Consider the following 17,499-nt stretch of genomic DNA (forward strand, 5'->3'; position numbering starts at 1 on the left):
ACTCTTCCACATTGTATGTCACCAGATATTAATGATTTAGACTTCCTCCATTGACTTGAGCACATCTCGAGGGCAATTCTTTTAAATATTCAATGAAATTGTTTTATTAAATGCTGGTGTTCTTTCATGGTTGTAGGAAACTGTACTGGTCGGACCAAGGAACGGACAGTGGTGTTCCTGCCAAGATTGCAAGTGCTAACATGGATGGCACATTTCCAAAAGTTCTCTTCACTGGGAACCTTGAACACCTGGAGTTTATCACCCTTGATATTGAGGAGCAGAAACTCTACTGGGCTGTCACCAGCACGGGAGTGGTATGCACACCCTACTGGTCTTTATTGCTGAGCATGTATAGCTCATAATGATTGTTCCTTGTGTGGCTGTGTTTCCTAAACAATCTCACTTGGCCACGTGGACCAGTGTTGTATTATCCTTTCTCCCAATAACTTTTTTCCCTAGAGCAGATATTGCCGTAGTTGAATATTTTCTAGTCCAATATTTTCTAGTATGTGCATAGTTCTTTATAGAATAATGTTCATTGCCATTTTCATCATCCTTTGTTTTTTTTCAAGATCAAATATTTCCATTTCACATTTCTTACTTGACTTGTAAGACCATTTCTTTCATGTTTTAGTGATTTCAATGCTTTTCTTTGAAAGTTCTCTAGGCTCTCCAATTGTAGAGACTGAAGGGGAAAAAAATGTACATACCAAGTTCCTGTGCACAGCATCCCCTCTTAGCTACATGTCATTTTCTAATGTTTTAATATGGTTGGCACATATATGAAAACTCCCCTATAGAGGTAATTTTATATTCTGCAATAAGAAGCAGAAACTATATAATTTCATTCATTCACAGACATAGTATTTGATCATCACTGTTGTGCTTATGCAATTGAGCTGGGACAAGGCACATAGAAGGTGCTCAATAATAACTTGATCAGTTAAAATATTGCTATGGATATGGAATCGAATGTGTGCTAAGTCTCTTCCTTGCCTTCTAAATAGTAGTGACTTCAGATCTGGTTTTGATGTTGGTGTTTACCATAATATTTTGCAGTAGGTTTGGTTTTCAGTTCATTATCAGTTCAACAAGTGCTAATTTCATTCCTAGTATGTATTTATCATGGTGATAAACGTTGAGGATTAAAAAGGAGCAGTGATGCTTTAAAAGCACTTAACAGACTTTGATGCCTATGTGCAATGATGAGGGAGCTCTTGTCCCATGGCATGATTTCTGGAACAACTTAGCCTGTTCCAGACAGTGCCCACCACCTTTCTCCCTTTTTCATCTGCTCTGCACTCCTGTGTGAGCTTGTTATTTGTGTGACTCTCCATCTTTTCTCCCAGGTCAGAACCTTCATGTTTCCCCTCACTCGAATAACTGTGTCCTTATTTAGCCATTACAAAATCCTGACTAATTGTCCTCTGCCTGTTTTCTCATGTTCTGCCCTTTTCTGCCACTTCTACCATACTGAGCCTCTTCTCTCTAGCCTTGAGTGGATGACGGCTGTCATTAATAAACCTTGCTTTCATGATGGAGGCCTGTTACCTTCATAAAACCACAAAATAGGTTTGATCACTGCTCAGTCTATAGGAGTAGCTCCAAACACTTCAGCTGAGCATGGTCAGCTAATCTGGTCCTGGTCACCCCTTCAAAGCTCCCCTCTAAGCTTATCTTCCCTGTGCTCTAGCTTTCTGAAACTTCTGTCAGTTTCTAGGGTATAACCTGTTCTTGTAACTGCTGGGTTCCCTGTCAAGCAAGGCAGTGAGCCAAACCTCATTTGTCTCTCTTGCCAGAACTCAGCTCAAATCCTGGCACAGAAGAGGCACTTGAGACAAGTTTCTGGAATGAAATCAAACCAGTTATGTCCACATTTTATTTTTCTTCCAAAAGCAGACAACTTGTCATTTCTCATTAGGAACTTCATTTTTGTGAGCTCTTTTCCAGTTTTCCAGAGTCATTTTCACTAAGACTTGCTAGCTCTTCTAATATAACAGCATTACCCTTTGCCCCATTCAAGTCTCGTTATCTTGTCATTGAGTGGAGCATATTTTCTGTTCCCATTGCAGAAATTGTTGGTGAAAATGTGAAATGCAGGGTCAGTCAACTCCTGGGTAATGGTCTACGGTTAGATATTGAATGTGTATCCTTATCCGGAATATCACATGCAGGGCCTAAAGAGGTTTATTTCCCTTTCCTTCACTGTGCCGTTTGACAAAGTTGTTGGACTTACTTGAGCTCCAACTTCATCATCAGTGAAATAGGCATAATGACATTTGCTTGATCTATTGCTCCATGTAATTGTGAATATCACATGAAAAAACAAATAGGAGAAATCTCTGTAAAGGATAGAGTGCTATATCAATGTGAGGTATTATTATTACGAGAATGTTAGTTTTTTCTCTCATTTCACCATGAATCAGTCAATGACAACAATTCTGATCTTTTTAGATTGAAAGAGGAAACGTGGATGGTACAAATCGAATGATCCTGGTAAACCATCTTTCCCACCCCTGGGGAATTGCTGTCTATGATTCTTACCTTTATTACACTGATGAACACTATGAGGTCATTGAAAGAGTTGACAAGGCCACTGGGGACAACAAAGTAGTCTTGAGAGAGAATATTCCAAATTTGAGGGGTCTCCGAGTTTATCACAGACACGGTAAGTATTTGTCACTGAAACCTACATATTCACAAATGTATAATGCATATTCCACACATCTACACACTTACATATAAAAATACGTGCCCACACAGAGACCTGTATGCATACACATGCATGTAGGTTGCAATTACCTCAAATATTTAAAAAATGATAACCCTCTCATAAACTTGGCTAAATGTCGAAGACTAATCTGGCATTTGGAAAGCCAGGTTGATTTCAGAATAAGCTTATTCCCATTCCTTCTTCATCACTCCTTACTTTGCTTTGGCTTCATAGCAGTCCCTGACATATTATCTATCAGTTTGTTGTCTCTGTTTCTCATTAGAATATAACCTCCCAGGGCTTCTGGGTGGCTCAGTCGGTGGGCATTGACTTGGGCTGAGGTCATGATCTCACAAGTTTGAGCCCTGCATCCGGCTGTGTGCTGACAGCTCAGAGCCTGGAGCCTGCTTCCAATTCTGTGTCTCCTTCTCTCTCTGCCCCTCGCCCCCTCACACTCTGTCTCCCTCTCTCAAAAATAAATACACATTAAAAAAAAAATGTAAAAGAATGTAACCTCCCTAAGGACAGGCATTTTGTCCATCCTGTTTCTTGCTCTATATACAGTAACTAGACAAGTTCCTGGCACATTGAAGGTGGTCAGTAAACATTTGTTGGATACCTGCTAGGAAAATGTTAACAGGGTAGAATTTTTAATCTTAAAAGGAATACTTTCTGATTTCAACATTTTTTTCATAGATAATGTAATTTTTGATTTACCCCTTAGATTAGCATTATGATCTAGAGGTGATTTTTTAACGTTTTGACATATTTTACAGCTTTTAGTCTACAACTAAAGTTTATTAAACGGTTTGTTTGCTGTCTATAACCTAGGTTTGCTACTTGGCATTTGTTTTTATTGCATGGGAAAAAACCTTTAAGTGTTATTATTTAATATATTCTAAATCAAATGCCCATCACATTGTTGATCATATAATTAAACGGATGTAATTTTAAATGCCAGTACATAGGTCGAAAGGGTGAAGAAAATTAGAATTTGCATACTGACCTCTCTAATTCTTCTAATTCCTATATGATTTGTGGAAGAAAAACCATTGATCCTCCAATCTCTATTAAATAATGGTTGTGGTACCTTTATGTGTTAGTTGTATAAGCTGTAGTTGATTCAATGCTGTTTTTATGTTGTTAACCCAGGTATTGTGTTATTGATTAATTATTTATTATTAATTATTTGATGACCCAGTATAAAGTATTTGAGATGGAGTGGCAAATATGTGAGGTCAAAAGTTACAAACTAATTTTGATTTCATTTAGGCACATCCTTCAATGGCTGTAGCAACAATGTGAATGCCTGTCAGCAGATTTGCCTGCCTATACCGGGAGGATTGTTCTCATGTGCCTGTGCCAGTGGATTGAAACTCAATCCTGATAATCGGACCTGCTCTCCATATAGTTCTTTCCTTGTTGTTTCAATGCTGTCGACAATCAGAGGCTTTAGCTTGCAATTGTCGGATCATTCAGAAGCCATGGTGCCAGTGGCAGGCCAAGGTATGCCAACTCCAATATAAGTAAGATTTCACTCTCTCTTGTGCCATGTTGAATTCTTGGTGCCATAAAGCATTTCTTCACGTTTGGATTCAGCATGTAATGAGGTTCTCTCTTGAAATAAACTGGCTCTGCCTTGAATAGTTCTCAGACATTAGTGTGCATCAGAATTGGAGAGCTTGTTAAAACCAGGTCTGGACCCCATCTCCAGACTTTCGCATTTGGTAAGTTGGGGTAGGGCCAGAGAATCTACATTCCTAACAAGTTCCCAGGTCATCTGATGTCACTGGTCCATGGACCACACTGAGAATGACAGAACTAGAGAAAGATAGAATGTAGCATGAGATTGCAAGAAGTAATCAGAGTTGGTGTTTAGAAGAACAGTTAATGGAGATTTAGGGTCAAGATTATGCTACTTAGAATAGTAATGAAGTAGTCCATAATCTGATTTGTTAATATCTGTTTGAGGAGTTGAAATAAGTTGACAGCATTAGTATCTCCTTCGTAACTGTATTTTTGCAGTACTTTATGCTTATATACAGTGAACATAGAAAATAATCACTTGCTTTCTAGATGAACCAAGAGATTTCTAGGTGTGTATTACCACAGGGGGAACTAAATGTTTACTCGCATCATAAGGAGTGTGCCACAGGATAATGATAGAAATAAAAGATAGAAAGGGAAGAAAAAGAGTGAAGGGAATGGAGGGGTGGATGGTCGGAAGAGGTGGCAGGGTATATAGTGTAAGAAGTCAGGGAGCTTCTGGTGCCAAGTGTGCTCCTGCTTGATACTTACATTCACAGGTACTTATGACTCATCTTTGTTTACTCATATCTAGTATATGTGCTGCTGAAGCGAACACTGTTTACTCATATCTAAAAAGTTATGGATCTAAGTTACCATCTTCTAAAGATAGTATAAAAATCAATTAATTTTTTTCATAACTTTTATTTTGAAAATTTTCAAACACAGGAAAGTTGAAAGAAAGGTACAGTGAACATCCTTATACCCTTCACCTGGATACAAAAATTGTTAATATTTCAGCACATTTGAACTCTCAGTCTGTGTGTGTATGTACACCTGCACATACATTTAGTGTTACTAGTTTCAGGTGTACAATATAATCATGGACTCAAGGTTTTACTTTATTTTTTTTTTCAATTCAATGTATTATAAATGTTTACCACAATTACTCTTGATGCTCTGTTGAATTCATTGTGGCCAGGTAAAACCTCTTAAAATGGCTACCTGTATGATGTTATGATCTCATTAGTGTTTGAGTGCTTCCTTGCTTCTGTGTATAAGAAGGTGTTCTAGGCTTATCTTATACCTTCCATTCCCAAACTTATAATCAGCTGTTTCTCCCGGAAGCCAGTGTTTCTTATCGTGGGAGATGGTTTTTAGAAACCACGATCTGGGTGGTAGGTGTGCTCATTGCAACTGGGAAACAGTTTTATTTTGCAGTGGGGGGCACAGTCAGAGAAGGGGGTTGGAAATGATGGTGTGAGAGGGAGAGCAAGCATTTTGAAGTTCTAGTTCGATCCAGAGTACTGTTTAATGATCTTTTCTTAAATGTTTCAGGACGAAATGCACTGCATGTGGATGTTGATGTATTCTCTGGCTTTATTTATTGGTGTGATTTTAGCAGTTCTGTGACATCTTATAATGCAATCCGTAGAATCAGACCTGATGGGTCTTCTTTTACAAACATTGTTACACAAGGAATAGGAGAAAATGGAGTTCGGGGTATTGCAGTGGATTGGGTAGCAGGTAGGTAAGCCATATAGTGATTTTATTGAGAAGTCTCTTTTTGTGTTTGCATCTCTATCATCTTGTTTTATGCCAGAAAGTTTAATCTAACACCATATGCACTACAAAAATATTTTTCTAGAGAATTATTAGTATTATTTAAGATAAATTGAATTATGCTTTTAGACTAAGCTATACTTTTATTAAGTTAATTATAAGGTACTTCCGTGGACAAATTCATAACAGCTAATACATTTTCTTCTATTATCAACATAATCAGAACTGTAGACAAAATGATTAGAAAAATTATGTTGATTTGTTTTTTTTTTCACACTTAGATTAGCACCTAATTTCTAAATTAGAAATATCTAAATGAAAATTTAGGATATTAAATAAGGATATTAAACTGTGTGAACCATAAAATGACAATCATTTATTTCAAAGCTGAACAATTTTATTAAAGAAATTTTTTTAATGTTTATTTATTTTTGAGAGAGAGAGAGAGGGAGCACGAGTGGGAGAGGGGCAGAGAGAGAGGGAGACACAGAATCCAAAGCAGGCTCCAGGCTCTGAGCTCGAACCCACAAACCTTGAGATCATGACCTGAGCTGAAGTCGGATGCTTAACTGACTTAGCCACCCATGTGCCCCAAAGCTCAGCAATTTTTTTTTTTAATTTTTTTTTTCAATGTTTATTTATTTTTGGGACAGCGAGAGACAGAGCATGAACGGGGGAGGGGCAGAGAGAGAGAGGGAGACACAGAATCGGAAACAGGCTCCAGGCTCCGAGCCATCAGCCCAGAGCCTGACGCGGGGCTCGAACTCACGGACCGCGAGATCGTGACCTGGCTGAAGTCGGACGCTCAACCGACTGCGCCACCCAGGCACCCCATTAACTGACAAATTCTTAATCGCTTCCTCTTATTAATGTGTTAAAACCCTTTGATTATTAGGCACTCTCTCTGTTTTAATTTTATTGAAATTTATTTTATTTTTTATAATGAAATACATAACATACACTTATTAATATTCTAAACAACTCTAAGAATGTAAATATGATCTCCAGGTGGTAACAGGACCTCTCATCACTGACTTATTCCCTCGTTAGCCATTGTTGAAGCTCTCTTCAACCCCTGCCTGATCATAACCCTTGTTTCTCCTTTGATATGCTGACATTGAATTGGTTGGTAACTTTCCTCACATGTGACTTGACATTTTCCCACTCTTGCATATAGCAAAATCACCTGCTATTTTTTATTTTATTATTTTTTAAAGTTTTTATTTAAATTCCAGTTAGTTAACACACAGTGTAATATTAGTTTCAGGTATCATGTACTTACTTTTAAATTAAATTTTAAATTAATTTTTGTTTAATGATATACTGAGAAACAAATGTATTAAATGTATTATAATTTTTAGAATATGATCCTATTCTATAAAAAATTGGTATCATTGTGTGTTAATCAAGTTGGGTAAGTAGACAGCACTTAAAAATATTAAAATATATTATGAAAATCTAAGTACTCTAATAAGAGTTTATTGTAAATAGTAAATATCATAGTATGGTTAGATAAGGGTTTAATTGAGTTCCTAAATCCCATTTCTGATTACAAATTCCTATATTACTTTTGAGAGTATAGCGTCAACAGTCTATGGCCGATGGGCCAAATGCAGCCCACTGGCTGTTTTTAGTTCCACAGTTTTATTCAGAAATAATTGATATACATCACTGTATAAGCAGTGATAGTTTGATTTTCACATATTGTGCACAATAATTCACAATAGGGGCAGCTAACATCCATCATCTCATATAGATACAGTAAAAAGGAAAGAAGAACAAAAAAAATTTCTTCTTGTAATGAGAACTCTTAGGATTTACTCTTAAATACTTTAATATATACTATACAGCAGTGTTGACTATAGTTATTATGTTGTACATCCTTAGTACTTATTTTTTTACAACTGGAAATTTGTACCTTTTGATTATGCCTGTTTTTGTAAGTAAAGTTTTACTGAGACACAACTGTGCCTATTTGCTAATGCATTGTCTATGGCTGCTTTTTGTGTTTACAGTGGCAGACCTGAGTACTTGTGAAAGAAACCATGTGCTCTATAATGCCTTAAATATTTACTATCTGGCCCTTTTTGGAAAAAATTTGCCAAGCCTGGATTGAAGGATTTAAATATACAAAGAGTAGATCAGTAACATATTGCATATTGGCCTGATTTCTCCCGAGCAATTTTGATTCAGACCTAGGAACAAAACAGATGTTCCTTGGTAGCAGAATTGACAGTTCAACAATAGGCTTTTGACTACATGGAATCAATATGGGATCACTATCTACTCATACTGCCTTCACACCATTGTGGGTTTTTTTTCTTTAATTTATATTTCAATTTTTATTTTTGAGAGAGAGAAACAGAGACAGAGAGATAGAGCATGAGCAGGGGAGGGGCAGAGAGAGAGGGAGACACAGAGTCTGAAGCAAGCTCCAGGCTCTGACCTGTCAACAGAGAGCCCGACGTGGGGCTTGAACCATGAACCGTGAGATCATGACCTGAGCCGAAGTCAGATCCCCCAACTGATTGAGCCACCCAGGCGCCCCCCCCCACAGCATTGTTGCTAATGTCTAATTTACATTGTTTTTAATGTCAAAAGACAAATGGGTTTTTGTTTTGATGGCTGTAGAAGGTCCATGTGATGAAAACTGCTACACTGGTTAGAGTATACTATTAACTCACGTTAATTCTAAGCACAAAGAGCTCTTGATGACATTGATAATGTCAGAAACTGCTGGCTTTCCCTCTTTACTCCTTTCCTCATGTTGGGAGTAGAAGATATGTCATGATAATATGTATTAGAGTCTTTGGAGATTTAGGTGTTAAACATTCAGTTGCACGTTCTGAAAAATATATTTTTCAGTAGAAAGTGGGTTATCACGTTTGCTATAAATTCCAATCTGCTTTAGAAGCTGAAGGTAGGCACTGTGTCTTTAAATTTGAAGAAACAATTTCTTTAATAAATAGTTATTATCTTGGAAAAGATAACATTTACTGATCCAAACCTCAACCTTATATATTTTGTTCTGAATTTGAAAGCTACCCTCTTTTTCCTTCTTGGTTTTGCACTTACCAGCATGCTCTTTCATTTTCCTGCAGGAAATCTTTATTTCACCAATGCTTTCGTGTCTGAAACACTGATAGAAGTTCTGCGGATCAATACCACCTACCGCCGTATTCTCCTTAAAGCCACAGTGGATAGACCCAGGGATATTGTTGTAGACCCCAAGAACAGATATCTCTTCTGGGCTGACTATGGGCAAAGCCCAAAGATTGAACGTTCTTTTCTTGATTGCACTAATCGAACTGTGCTTGTATCAGAAGGCATTGTCACACCACGGGGGTTGGCAGTAGACCATAGCAATCGCTATGTTTATTGGGTTGATGATTCTTTAGATATAATTGCAAGGATTGGTATGGAGGGAGAGATGTCTGAAGTGATTCGTTATGGCAGTCGTTATCCAACTCCTTATGCCATCACTGTTTTTGGAAATTCTATCATATGGGTAGACAGAAATTTAAAAAAAATCTTCCAAGCTAGCAAGGAACCAAACAGCAATGAATCACCAACAGTGATAAGGGACAATATCAATTGGCTAAGAGATGTAACCATTTTTGACCAGAGTGTTCAGCCCCGGTCACCAGCTGAGGTCAACCACAACCCTTGCTTGGAAAATAATGGTGGATGCACCCATTTCTGCTTTGCTCTCCCTGGATTGGACATCCCTAAATGTGGCTGTGCCTTTGGAACCCTAGAAGGTGATGGCAAGAGCTGTGCCATTCCAAGAGAAAATTTCCTCATCTTTGCCTTGGAAAATACCTTGAGAAGCTTACACTTGGACCCTGAGGATCATAGCCCACCTTTCCAACCAATAAGTGTGGAAAGAGTTGCTGTAGACCTGGCCTATGATGACATAAGTAACAGAATCTACTTCACACAATCTTTAGGATCTGGAAACGGTCAGATTTCGTATGTCAATCTAAATTCAGGGACCAGGTCTTCCACTGCTATTATTTCAGGTAAGAGCACTTCAGGAGCAGCTTATATTGGAAATTGACACAGTGTAATCAACACATGTGGATAACCTAGAGGTTCTAAAATGCTTTTTGAGATTCTAATACCTTTGTGTGTGTTTATTGGTATATGTCCAGGTAAAGGGAATCCTGATGGCATTGCCTTTGACTGGATCAATAGAAGAATATATTACAGTAACTACACCAATGAGACAATTAACTCAATGGCCGAGGATGGGTCTAAGCGCACTGTGATAGCCCACGTTTCAAAGCCAAGAGCAATTGTTTTAGATCCTTGTCGAGGGTATGCTATGGTCTCGTTTATCATATTTCTGTATGTTTATTTCTGGAGGGAGTGGGGCCTGAAATTATATTATGTTCCTAGACAGCCAACATTTTATTGGCTTGAAACTCTATAGCTGTATATTCAAGTGTGAAAGAGCATGAATGATTTTGACTAGGAGGTAACTCCTGTTGATGCTGGAATCAATGTTCTGACTCAGTAAATCCCTTTTAGGCAAGTTGTGTGGGTGAGAATGGAGTGGGTTTCATTTGCCGTATTAATGTCAAATTTTCAGGTAAAGAAGACCGCCATTCTTTCAACCTTTTTAATTATTGTGAGCTTCCTTGTGGTGAATTAATTATGACTCCTTTTGGATGACTAGGTACATGTACTGGACTGACTGGGGTACCAATGCCAAAATTGAGAGAGCCACACTGGGAGGAAATTTCCGGGTACCTATTGTGAACAGCAGCCTGGTCTGGCCCAATGGGCTCACTCTGGACTACGAGAATGACCTTCTCTACTGGGCAGATGCCAGTCTGTATGTGTCTTTCATTATTCTTGTGGGTGTTGATAAGAGTTCTTGTTTGTACTTCTAAAGGAGGGATTTGCATAATATGATGAAAATATAATATGCCAAATAGACATGGCCAAAATGTAGAATCACAGTTTTATGAACTATGTCTCAGCTTGATAAATGTCCCTGTGAAAATTGGTCTATCATGAGATTGAATAATTATGAACTAGAAAGCATCTAAAGACACATTATTAGATAAGTTAATTTCAATTATAATTACAAATATAATCACTCAATTTATAATCTCCAGGCCCCATGTAACTATTATAAAATATGAATGACTTTTAAATGCACGTTGATATTAAGTTTCCTCTGGGCTTTAGTCTTACATATCTTGTTAAAAACATTTTCCTTTAGTCTTTGACTATTGGTCATCTTCTCAGATAGGTTTTTCTCAGCCAATTTTGCAATGTTTTCTTATAAACCTTGGTCAATTCTAATTTTGTATGTAACTTATTTAAGTAGCCCTGAAATTACATTCCAGTCATCTTAATGGTACAGCTGAAAAAAATGAGATGATTTCATTTATTATTGCTGGTGTTTCCATGTCAGAAATCTTAACTTATTTTGCTTATTTTCTTAAGATTTTGGTCTTGTGACACTAAGCACCTAACAATCTCATCTTTTCTTTATCTTCTCATTTGAAGCAAGCAGTGATGTTTAAGTGTCTAAGTTTGGATCATTTTAGGTAAATACCTCAAAGGACTAGGTACATGTCAAATTGAAACGGTCATTAAGGGAGTAGGAAGGAATAAGTAATTCACATTTCATTGAGTGACTAATATGTCTAAGCATATGTACTAAATATATACTAAACATTGAATTCCGTGCTTTGCATGTATTATTTCATAATATTCTCCTGTTCCTAATTTCAGCCTGGTTCCCTGTGTAGGCTTACTTATAGGCTATATTAATGTTTGGAGATCAGTGATTTATACAGGCCATTGTTTCATAAGCAAACCAAGACCTTCCATCATTGGATGAAACTTTTTTTCCTGCTTTATGCTACCCTTGAAAAGAAAGTTGGGGGCTTGTGTAAAGGAATGGTTAGCATTGGGTTGCCATTTGAGGAACTTCTTATTTCTGGATTGCAACATGTTTCTTGCTTTATTTTAGGCAGAAGATTGAGCGCAGTACTCTGACGGGCACACAGCGTGAGGTCGTTGTCAACAGAGCCTTTCATCCTTTTAGCTTGACTCTCTATGGCCAGTACATTTATTGGACTGACTGGAACACAAAAAAAATTTACCGAGCTAACAAATATGATGGGTCAGGTCAGATGGCAATGACCATGAGTTTTCCCTTCCGGCCTAATGGTATTCGCGTTATTGTGAAGAACCAACAGCAGTGTAGCAATCCTTGCAGTGAGTTTAATGGAGGCTGCAGCCATATTTGTGCACCAGGTAAGGCATTGCCCATGAAGATCGAATCATGTAGTGTAATAGTGCTGATGACTGGTAGGGAAGGCTGAGTGATACTCAACTCTAAGAAGTGAAAATCAAAATTCTCCTTAATTTCAGGGTAATTCATAAAATAGATTTAGGGGTTTGTATGTTTAGAGGAAGACTTTGATAGGTTCTATTTGATATGGAGGCCTCTTAAAAAAGGCAATTTTAACTCAAGGTTGATGGAAGTAGAAACATGGAGTCTGTGGCCGCCAAACTTCATGAATTAAATAGAAATTCCATGAATGAGGGGCACCTGTCTTACTTCGGCTCAGGTCATGATCTCACTGTTCATGAGTTCCAAGCCTACATAGGGCTCTGTGCTTACAGTGCAGAGTCTGCTTGGGTTCCTCTCTCTCTTTCCCTTCCCCACTTGTGCTCTCTCTCTCTCTCTCTCTCTCTCTCTCTCTCAAAATGAATAACTAAACTTAACAAACTTTTATAAAAAAAAAAGAAATTATATTACTGAGCTTACCTCCTTTATGAAAGGATTTACTTCTTCCACGTAGGAGGTACTATTATAGTTTGATATTTTATAGTGTGATATTATGTGTTTCATAGTGTGTTTTATAGATAGCAACAGGTTCATAGAAAGATGCATCTTTTGGCACTACTGCTTTATAGATTTTGCTGAGAAGGGAGAATGGTTTCTATTGTGTCAGTGCAGGCAAGAGCTAATTGTTTAAAGATTAAGGTGAATTAGCTGTATTTATTAGAATTGGTGGTTGTTCTTCATGGAAAAAGGACTCAGAATATAGTTGAGAGGTCAATGGGAAGAGTTTCTATGGCTTGTCTTGTAGCGCATTTAATATAGAAATATTGCCATTGCTATTCTGGAGGGGAAAATAAGCAAATCCTTTGCTTTTTCGGCAACTTTTTTTCAGGTCCAAATGGTGCCGAGTGCCAGTGTCCTCATGAGGGCCGCTGGTATCTGGCCAACAACAAAAAGTACTGCATTGTGGACAATGGGACACGGTGTGATAGCTCCAAGTTCACCTGCCTCAATGGGCACTGCATCTCAGAGCAATGGAAGTGTGACAACGATAATGACTGTGGTGATGGCAGTGATGAGCTGGAAATCGTCTGTGGTGAGTTGGACTCTCAGAGCTTTCGTTAGGAAGCAAACTTGTCTTTATGCCGTGTATTTGGTGCAGAATCCTTCTGTGTGTGCGTAGGTTTCAATTTTGTGCCAGTGTGTCCTGTTGAACTGAAAACTGAGAACGCAGACTATTACATCACATAGAAGCTGGTATATCCGCCAGGGAGTAATGTATGATGTTTCAGTAGGAAGCACTTCCTCCGTGGTTGAGAGCAAAGGTACTGGAATAAAATCCTAGCTCTGCCATTTACAGTCTGTGAAGCCATGGAGAAGTTACCCAGCCCTTCTGAGCTTCACACACCTCCTCTGGAAACTGGAGGATTTTTGTGAGGAGAGCGACAATATATAAAAAACACAGCATGGGGTTTGGTGCATGTGAAGCATGACTTAGCATGGAACTAAGAACTCTACTAGGTGATTGTTATCATTTTATTAATTTTCATAGCAGAAGGGTCATTAATGATTTATTGAAATCATTCAGTATTCAGCTTCCATCTGAATGGGGTGAGTAAAACACTGGAAGTTAGCTACCTTTTCCCAATAGACTGTAGGGGCTGAGAGTTTTATTTTCCCTAAAGAGATTGTATTTGCATGCTTTTCTGTGATTGAGGTAAATTTTTAAATTGAGACGACAGAGAATAACGTTTGCTTAAGATAACTAATTTACTTTAAAAACATACACAATATGTTTTGATTAATCTAATTTAAAGTTTACCTCATTTTGCACACAGTCCATTTTGCAGCCTATTTTGCTTTAGAAGGTAAACTCAAAGTACCCATTTTATTTGAGTGTATTTTTCTAGAAATTAGGATTCCTAATTTGTTTTTTTTAAACATTTATTTATTTTTGAGACAGAGAGAGACAGAGCATGAATGGGGGAGGGTCAGAGAGAGAGGGAGACACAGAATCTGAGGCAGGCTCCAGGCTCTGAGCTGTCAGCATAGAGCCCGATGCGGGGCTTGAACTCACGGACCGTGAGATCATGACCTGAGCCGAAGTCGGATGCTTAATTGACTGAGCCACCCAGGCACCCCTCTAATTTGTTGAATGCTTTAATCAAGAAGTCAATGTCTTTTCTTCCTCTTAGCGTTTCACACCTGCCCTCCGACAGCCTTCACCTGCGACAATGGGCGATGCGTCCAATATCATTACCGCTGTGATCACTACAATGACTGCGGTGACAACAGTGACGAGGCAGGGTGCCTGTTCAGGCACTGTAATGCCACTTCGGAGTTTACTTGCAATAATAGAAGGTGTATTCCTCTTCAGTTTGTCTGCAATGGCATAAACAACTGCCATGATAATGACACATCAGATGAGAAAAATTGCGGTAAGTTCACCAAGTACTTCCCGTGGGAGCTCTGCTAAGTTGGTTCCTCTGTTATTTTAACATGGCCCATTCACTCCATAACCTATCTCAGACCTGGAATTAGCCACTTATCCCAAGAGACCTCATTCCTTTTGTAGATTTGGAAATTACCACAGTGTTGAGTTGCCCTTTCCTTGGCTTTCATTGCTTCCTGGGCTTTTCAGTGTACTAGAGCTAGGAAATACAATTTTTAAGGGAGAAATTATATTTTAATTTAAGATTACATTTTTTAGCTTATATTTTATAAATCCTATCTCTTTTGTGCTTAAAATTGGTTTCTGATTACATTAACATAGTTACTTTATTGCTTTATTCTACAATAATTTCAAAATGCCTATAATAATTTCAAAATAACCACACACATAATACTACTACCAGTAAATCTAATCATAATCTAAGATTTTAGATCCCTCTTGTTCTTAGATTATGTCCTGCTAGGGATATGTAGCCCAAATACTGGTTTTTAAAGTCCTTTGAATTTTTTTCCTCTGAATTGTTATGCTATTAACTTGATGCAGTGTTTGCTTATGTTATTGTTTCCAAATTTTAGGAATTGCTTTCCTTCTTGTTTTTATTTCTTAGTTTTTATTTATACAAACTAATGTACATGGTTCATGGTCAAAATTGTATGATGAGGTACATTCACAGTAGTCTTTCCTCCTTGTCCTCTCCACCCCACTCACTCTGAAGTATTCTCAATTTAACATTATTTTATTAATAATAATAATAATATTATTATTATTTGACACTGGCTGAAAGAGAACTTTCTATTACTTTTATAATGCAGAAAATTCAACAGCATCCACTTAGGCCAGTTTGATGGCCAGTTCCTTCCCCTTTGCCTTTTCCAGCTTGAGCCATCGACTTTGGTCCCAGGATGTTGCCTTCCCAGTGATGGTGGATCTCATCATATCTGTCATTATAATTGGTCCTGATGTCTTCCACCAGCTTAGCCAGAGGTCCTTTGTCTTCTGAATTAACCTGTGTGACGTTGACAGTGGTGCAGGTTGTCGTGTGGACCAGACATCCCAGCCTGGCCTTCCCCGTGATAATGCAGTAGGGAACCCATCTTATGACACAGGGTAGGCAGGAAGACAACCAATTCAATGGCATCCACATCATGTGTAATCCCTACTGGCTGAGGCTTCTTATTATCCACCAAGGTGGTGACAGTATTAACCCCAGCTCCAAGGACAGGCAGCCTCTTAGTGGGCACATCCCCTTTGTTGGCAGCTTTCTTCTCAGCCCGGTCCAATAATCTCTGCTTCTTCTCTTGCCTTGTCTCTGGTCTGTATTCATGGACCAGCTTAAGCAGTTGAGTAGCTGTCCAAAGCCTGGGTAAACTGGTTAATCATGGGAGGCACTTTTTGATGTTTATAGAGCATAGCCCTTTGCTGCTGCAGCCGGATATAGCTAGGCCATTTGGCAAATTGACTGAGGTCCCTTTTGGTCTGGATGTCCTGTCCGATGCCAAAATTCTTGGGACTTTTCTGAAATGAGGGATTAACCACCTTCTTGGCCTTATTCTTCACAACAGCAGGGGCTGGGCCACCTTCTTCCCCTTAGCCATCTTTCCTTTCAGCATCTTGGATGCCTCGAGGAGGGACTGATTATTGTTTTTTATTATAAGCATCTCTCTCTCTTATTACACACACACACACACACACACACACACACACACTCACACACATATTGTTTTTCTTACACATATTGTTTTTCCTGCTGTTTTGAATCTTGCTTTCTTACTGTTAACATATATGCTGGAGATCATACCATCATTACTTGTCAATATATAGAGCTCTTCTTCATTCCTTTTTACAGCTACATATTACCTCATTGTGTGGATATGCCACAGTTTATTTAACCAAGAGTTGAGACTCTTGTTGATGAGTTAATTAAATAATTAAAATTACATAAATGGATAATTAAAATAGATGGTTTGCTACAAAGTAAGCGTGCTCCCTTCTCCCCTGCCCTTACCAGCTAGAGATACCGCTTTTTATTCTAGAATCTATGGTGAAACAACTGTCATGGTTATTGCCTCCGTGATAGCTTTAAAAATGCCCCCCTTTCGGTCTTCCCAGCTATTTTGAGTCCAATAGCTCTATTTGTGTGAATGTTGTTAATGCTATATATATATGTGGTAGATACGTTCCAATATTTACCTGGCTGTCTTTTCTAAGCTGAACGTGCCTGCCTGCCTGGATATGTAAAATGTCAGACTACGAATATTTGCATTCCTCATTTTTACTTGTGTGACGAAGACAATGACTGTGGAGACATGAGTGATGAAAGCTCTGTTTTCTGTGGTAAGATAAACTTGTTTCTCTTTCTGTGGTTCCCGTGATGCATGTCTTCCGCTAATACATAGATATATGGTCTGGGTGTTTGCGCTTTTTGTCACTGGAAATTGACCTCAATGGTAGATGCAGTGGGCAGTTCTTTTAGGATGTGATGAGAGGGGCAGTCCCACTCTCTGTTTTCTGGCTGGTTGCCCTACATATTTCTTCCAGAGAACTGCTCTGACACCTGACCTTTTACAGTTGCAGAGCTATTTGTCCCAGAGACGAGGGCCTTTTGTCTTCAGGAACCCCAGACAGAATTTGTATGTCAAGTCCTTATATTTACTCCTAATATGATTATAATCACCATTAGTAAATGAAATACCTTTTCTGTCTTTTTAATAT

At 38.3% G+C, this 17,499-nt stretch overlaps 1 protein-coding gene across 1 annotated transcript in view; it reads left to right on the top strand.

The window, feature by feature from the left end:
* The window catches only part of LRP2 (LDL receptor related protein 2), a 198,290-nt gene that overhangs the window by 122,385 nt on the left and 58,406 nt on the right, over positions 1-17,499 (top strand). The window contains exons 35-45 of the mRNA XM_047084739.1: positions 137-314; positions 2,455-2,668; positions 3,986-4,219; positions 5,798-5,986; positions 9,124-10,044; positions 10,177-10,342; positions 10,704-10,862; positions 12,015-12,301; positions 13,228-13,431; positions 14,531-14,773; positions 16,996-17,121. Of these exons, the coding sequence (XP_046940695.1) occupies positions 137-314; positions 2,455-2,668; positions 3,986-4,219; positions 5,798-5,986; positions 9,124-10,044; positions 10,177-10,342; positions 10,704-10,862; positions 12,015-12,301; positions 13,228-13,431; positions 14,531-14,773; positions 16,996-17,121 (2,921 nt within the window). The remainder of the gene's footprint in view (positions 1-136; positions 315-2,454; positions 2,669-3,985; positions 4,220-5,797; positions 5,987-9,123; positions 10,045-10,176; positions 10,343-10,703; positions 10,863-12,014; positions 12,302-13,227; positions 13,432-14,530; positions 14,774-16,995; positions 17,122-17,499) is intronic.

The sequence above is a fragment of the Lynx rufus genome, unplaced genomic scaffold (assembly GCF_022079265.1).
Source record: "Lynx rufus isolate CCGP_SWC_20201006 ecotype Redwood Valley unplaced genomic scaffold, mLynRuf1.p SCAF_2, whole genome shotgun sequence".
Classification (NCBI taxonomy): Eukaryota; Metazoa; Chordata; class Mammalia; order Carnivora; family Felidae; genus Lynx; species Lynx rufus.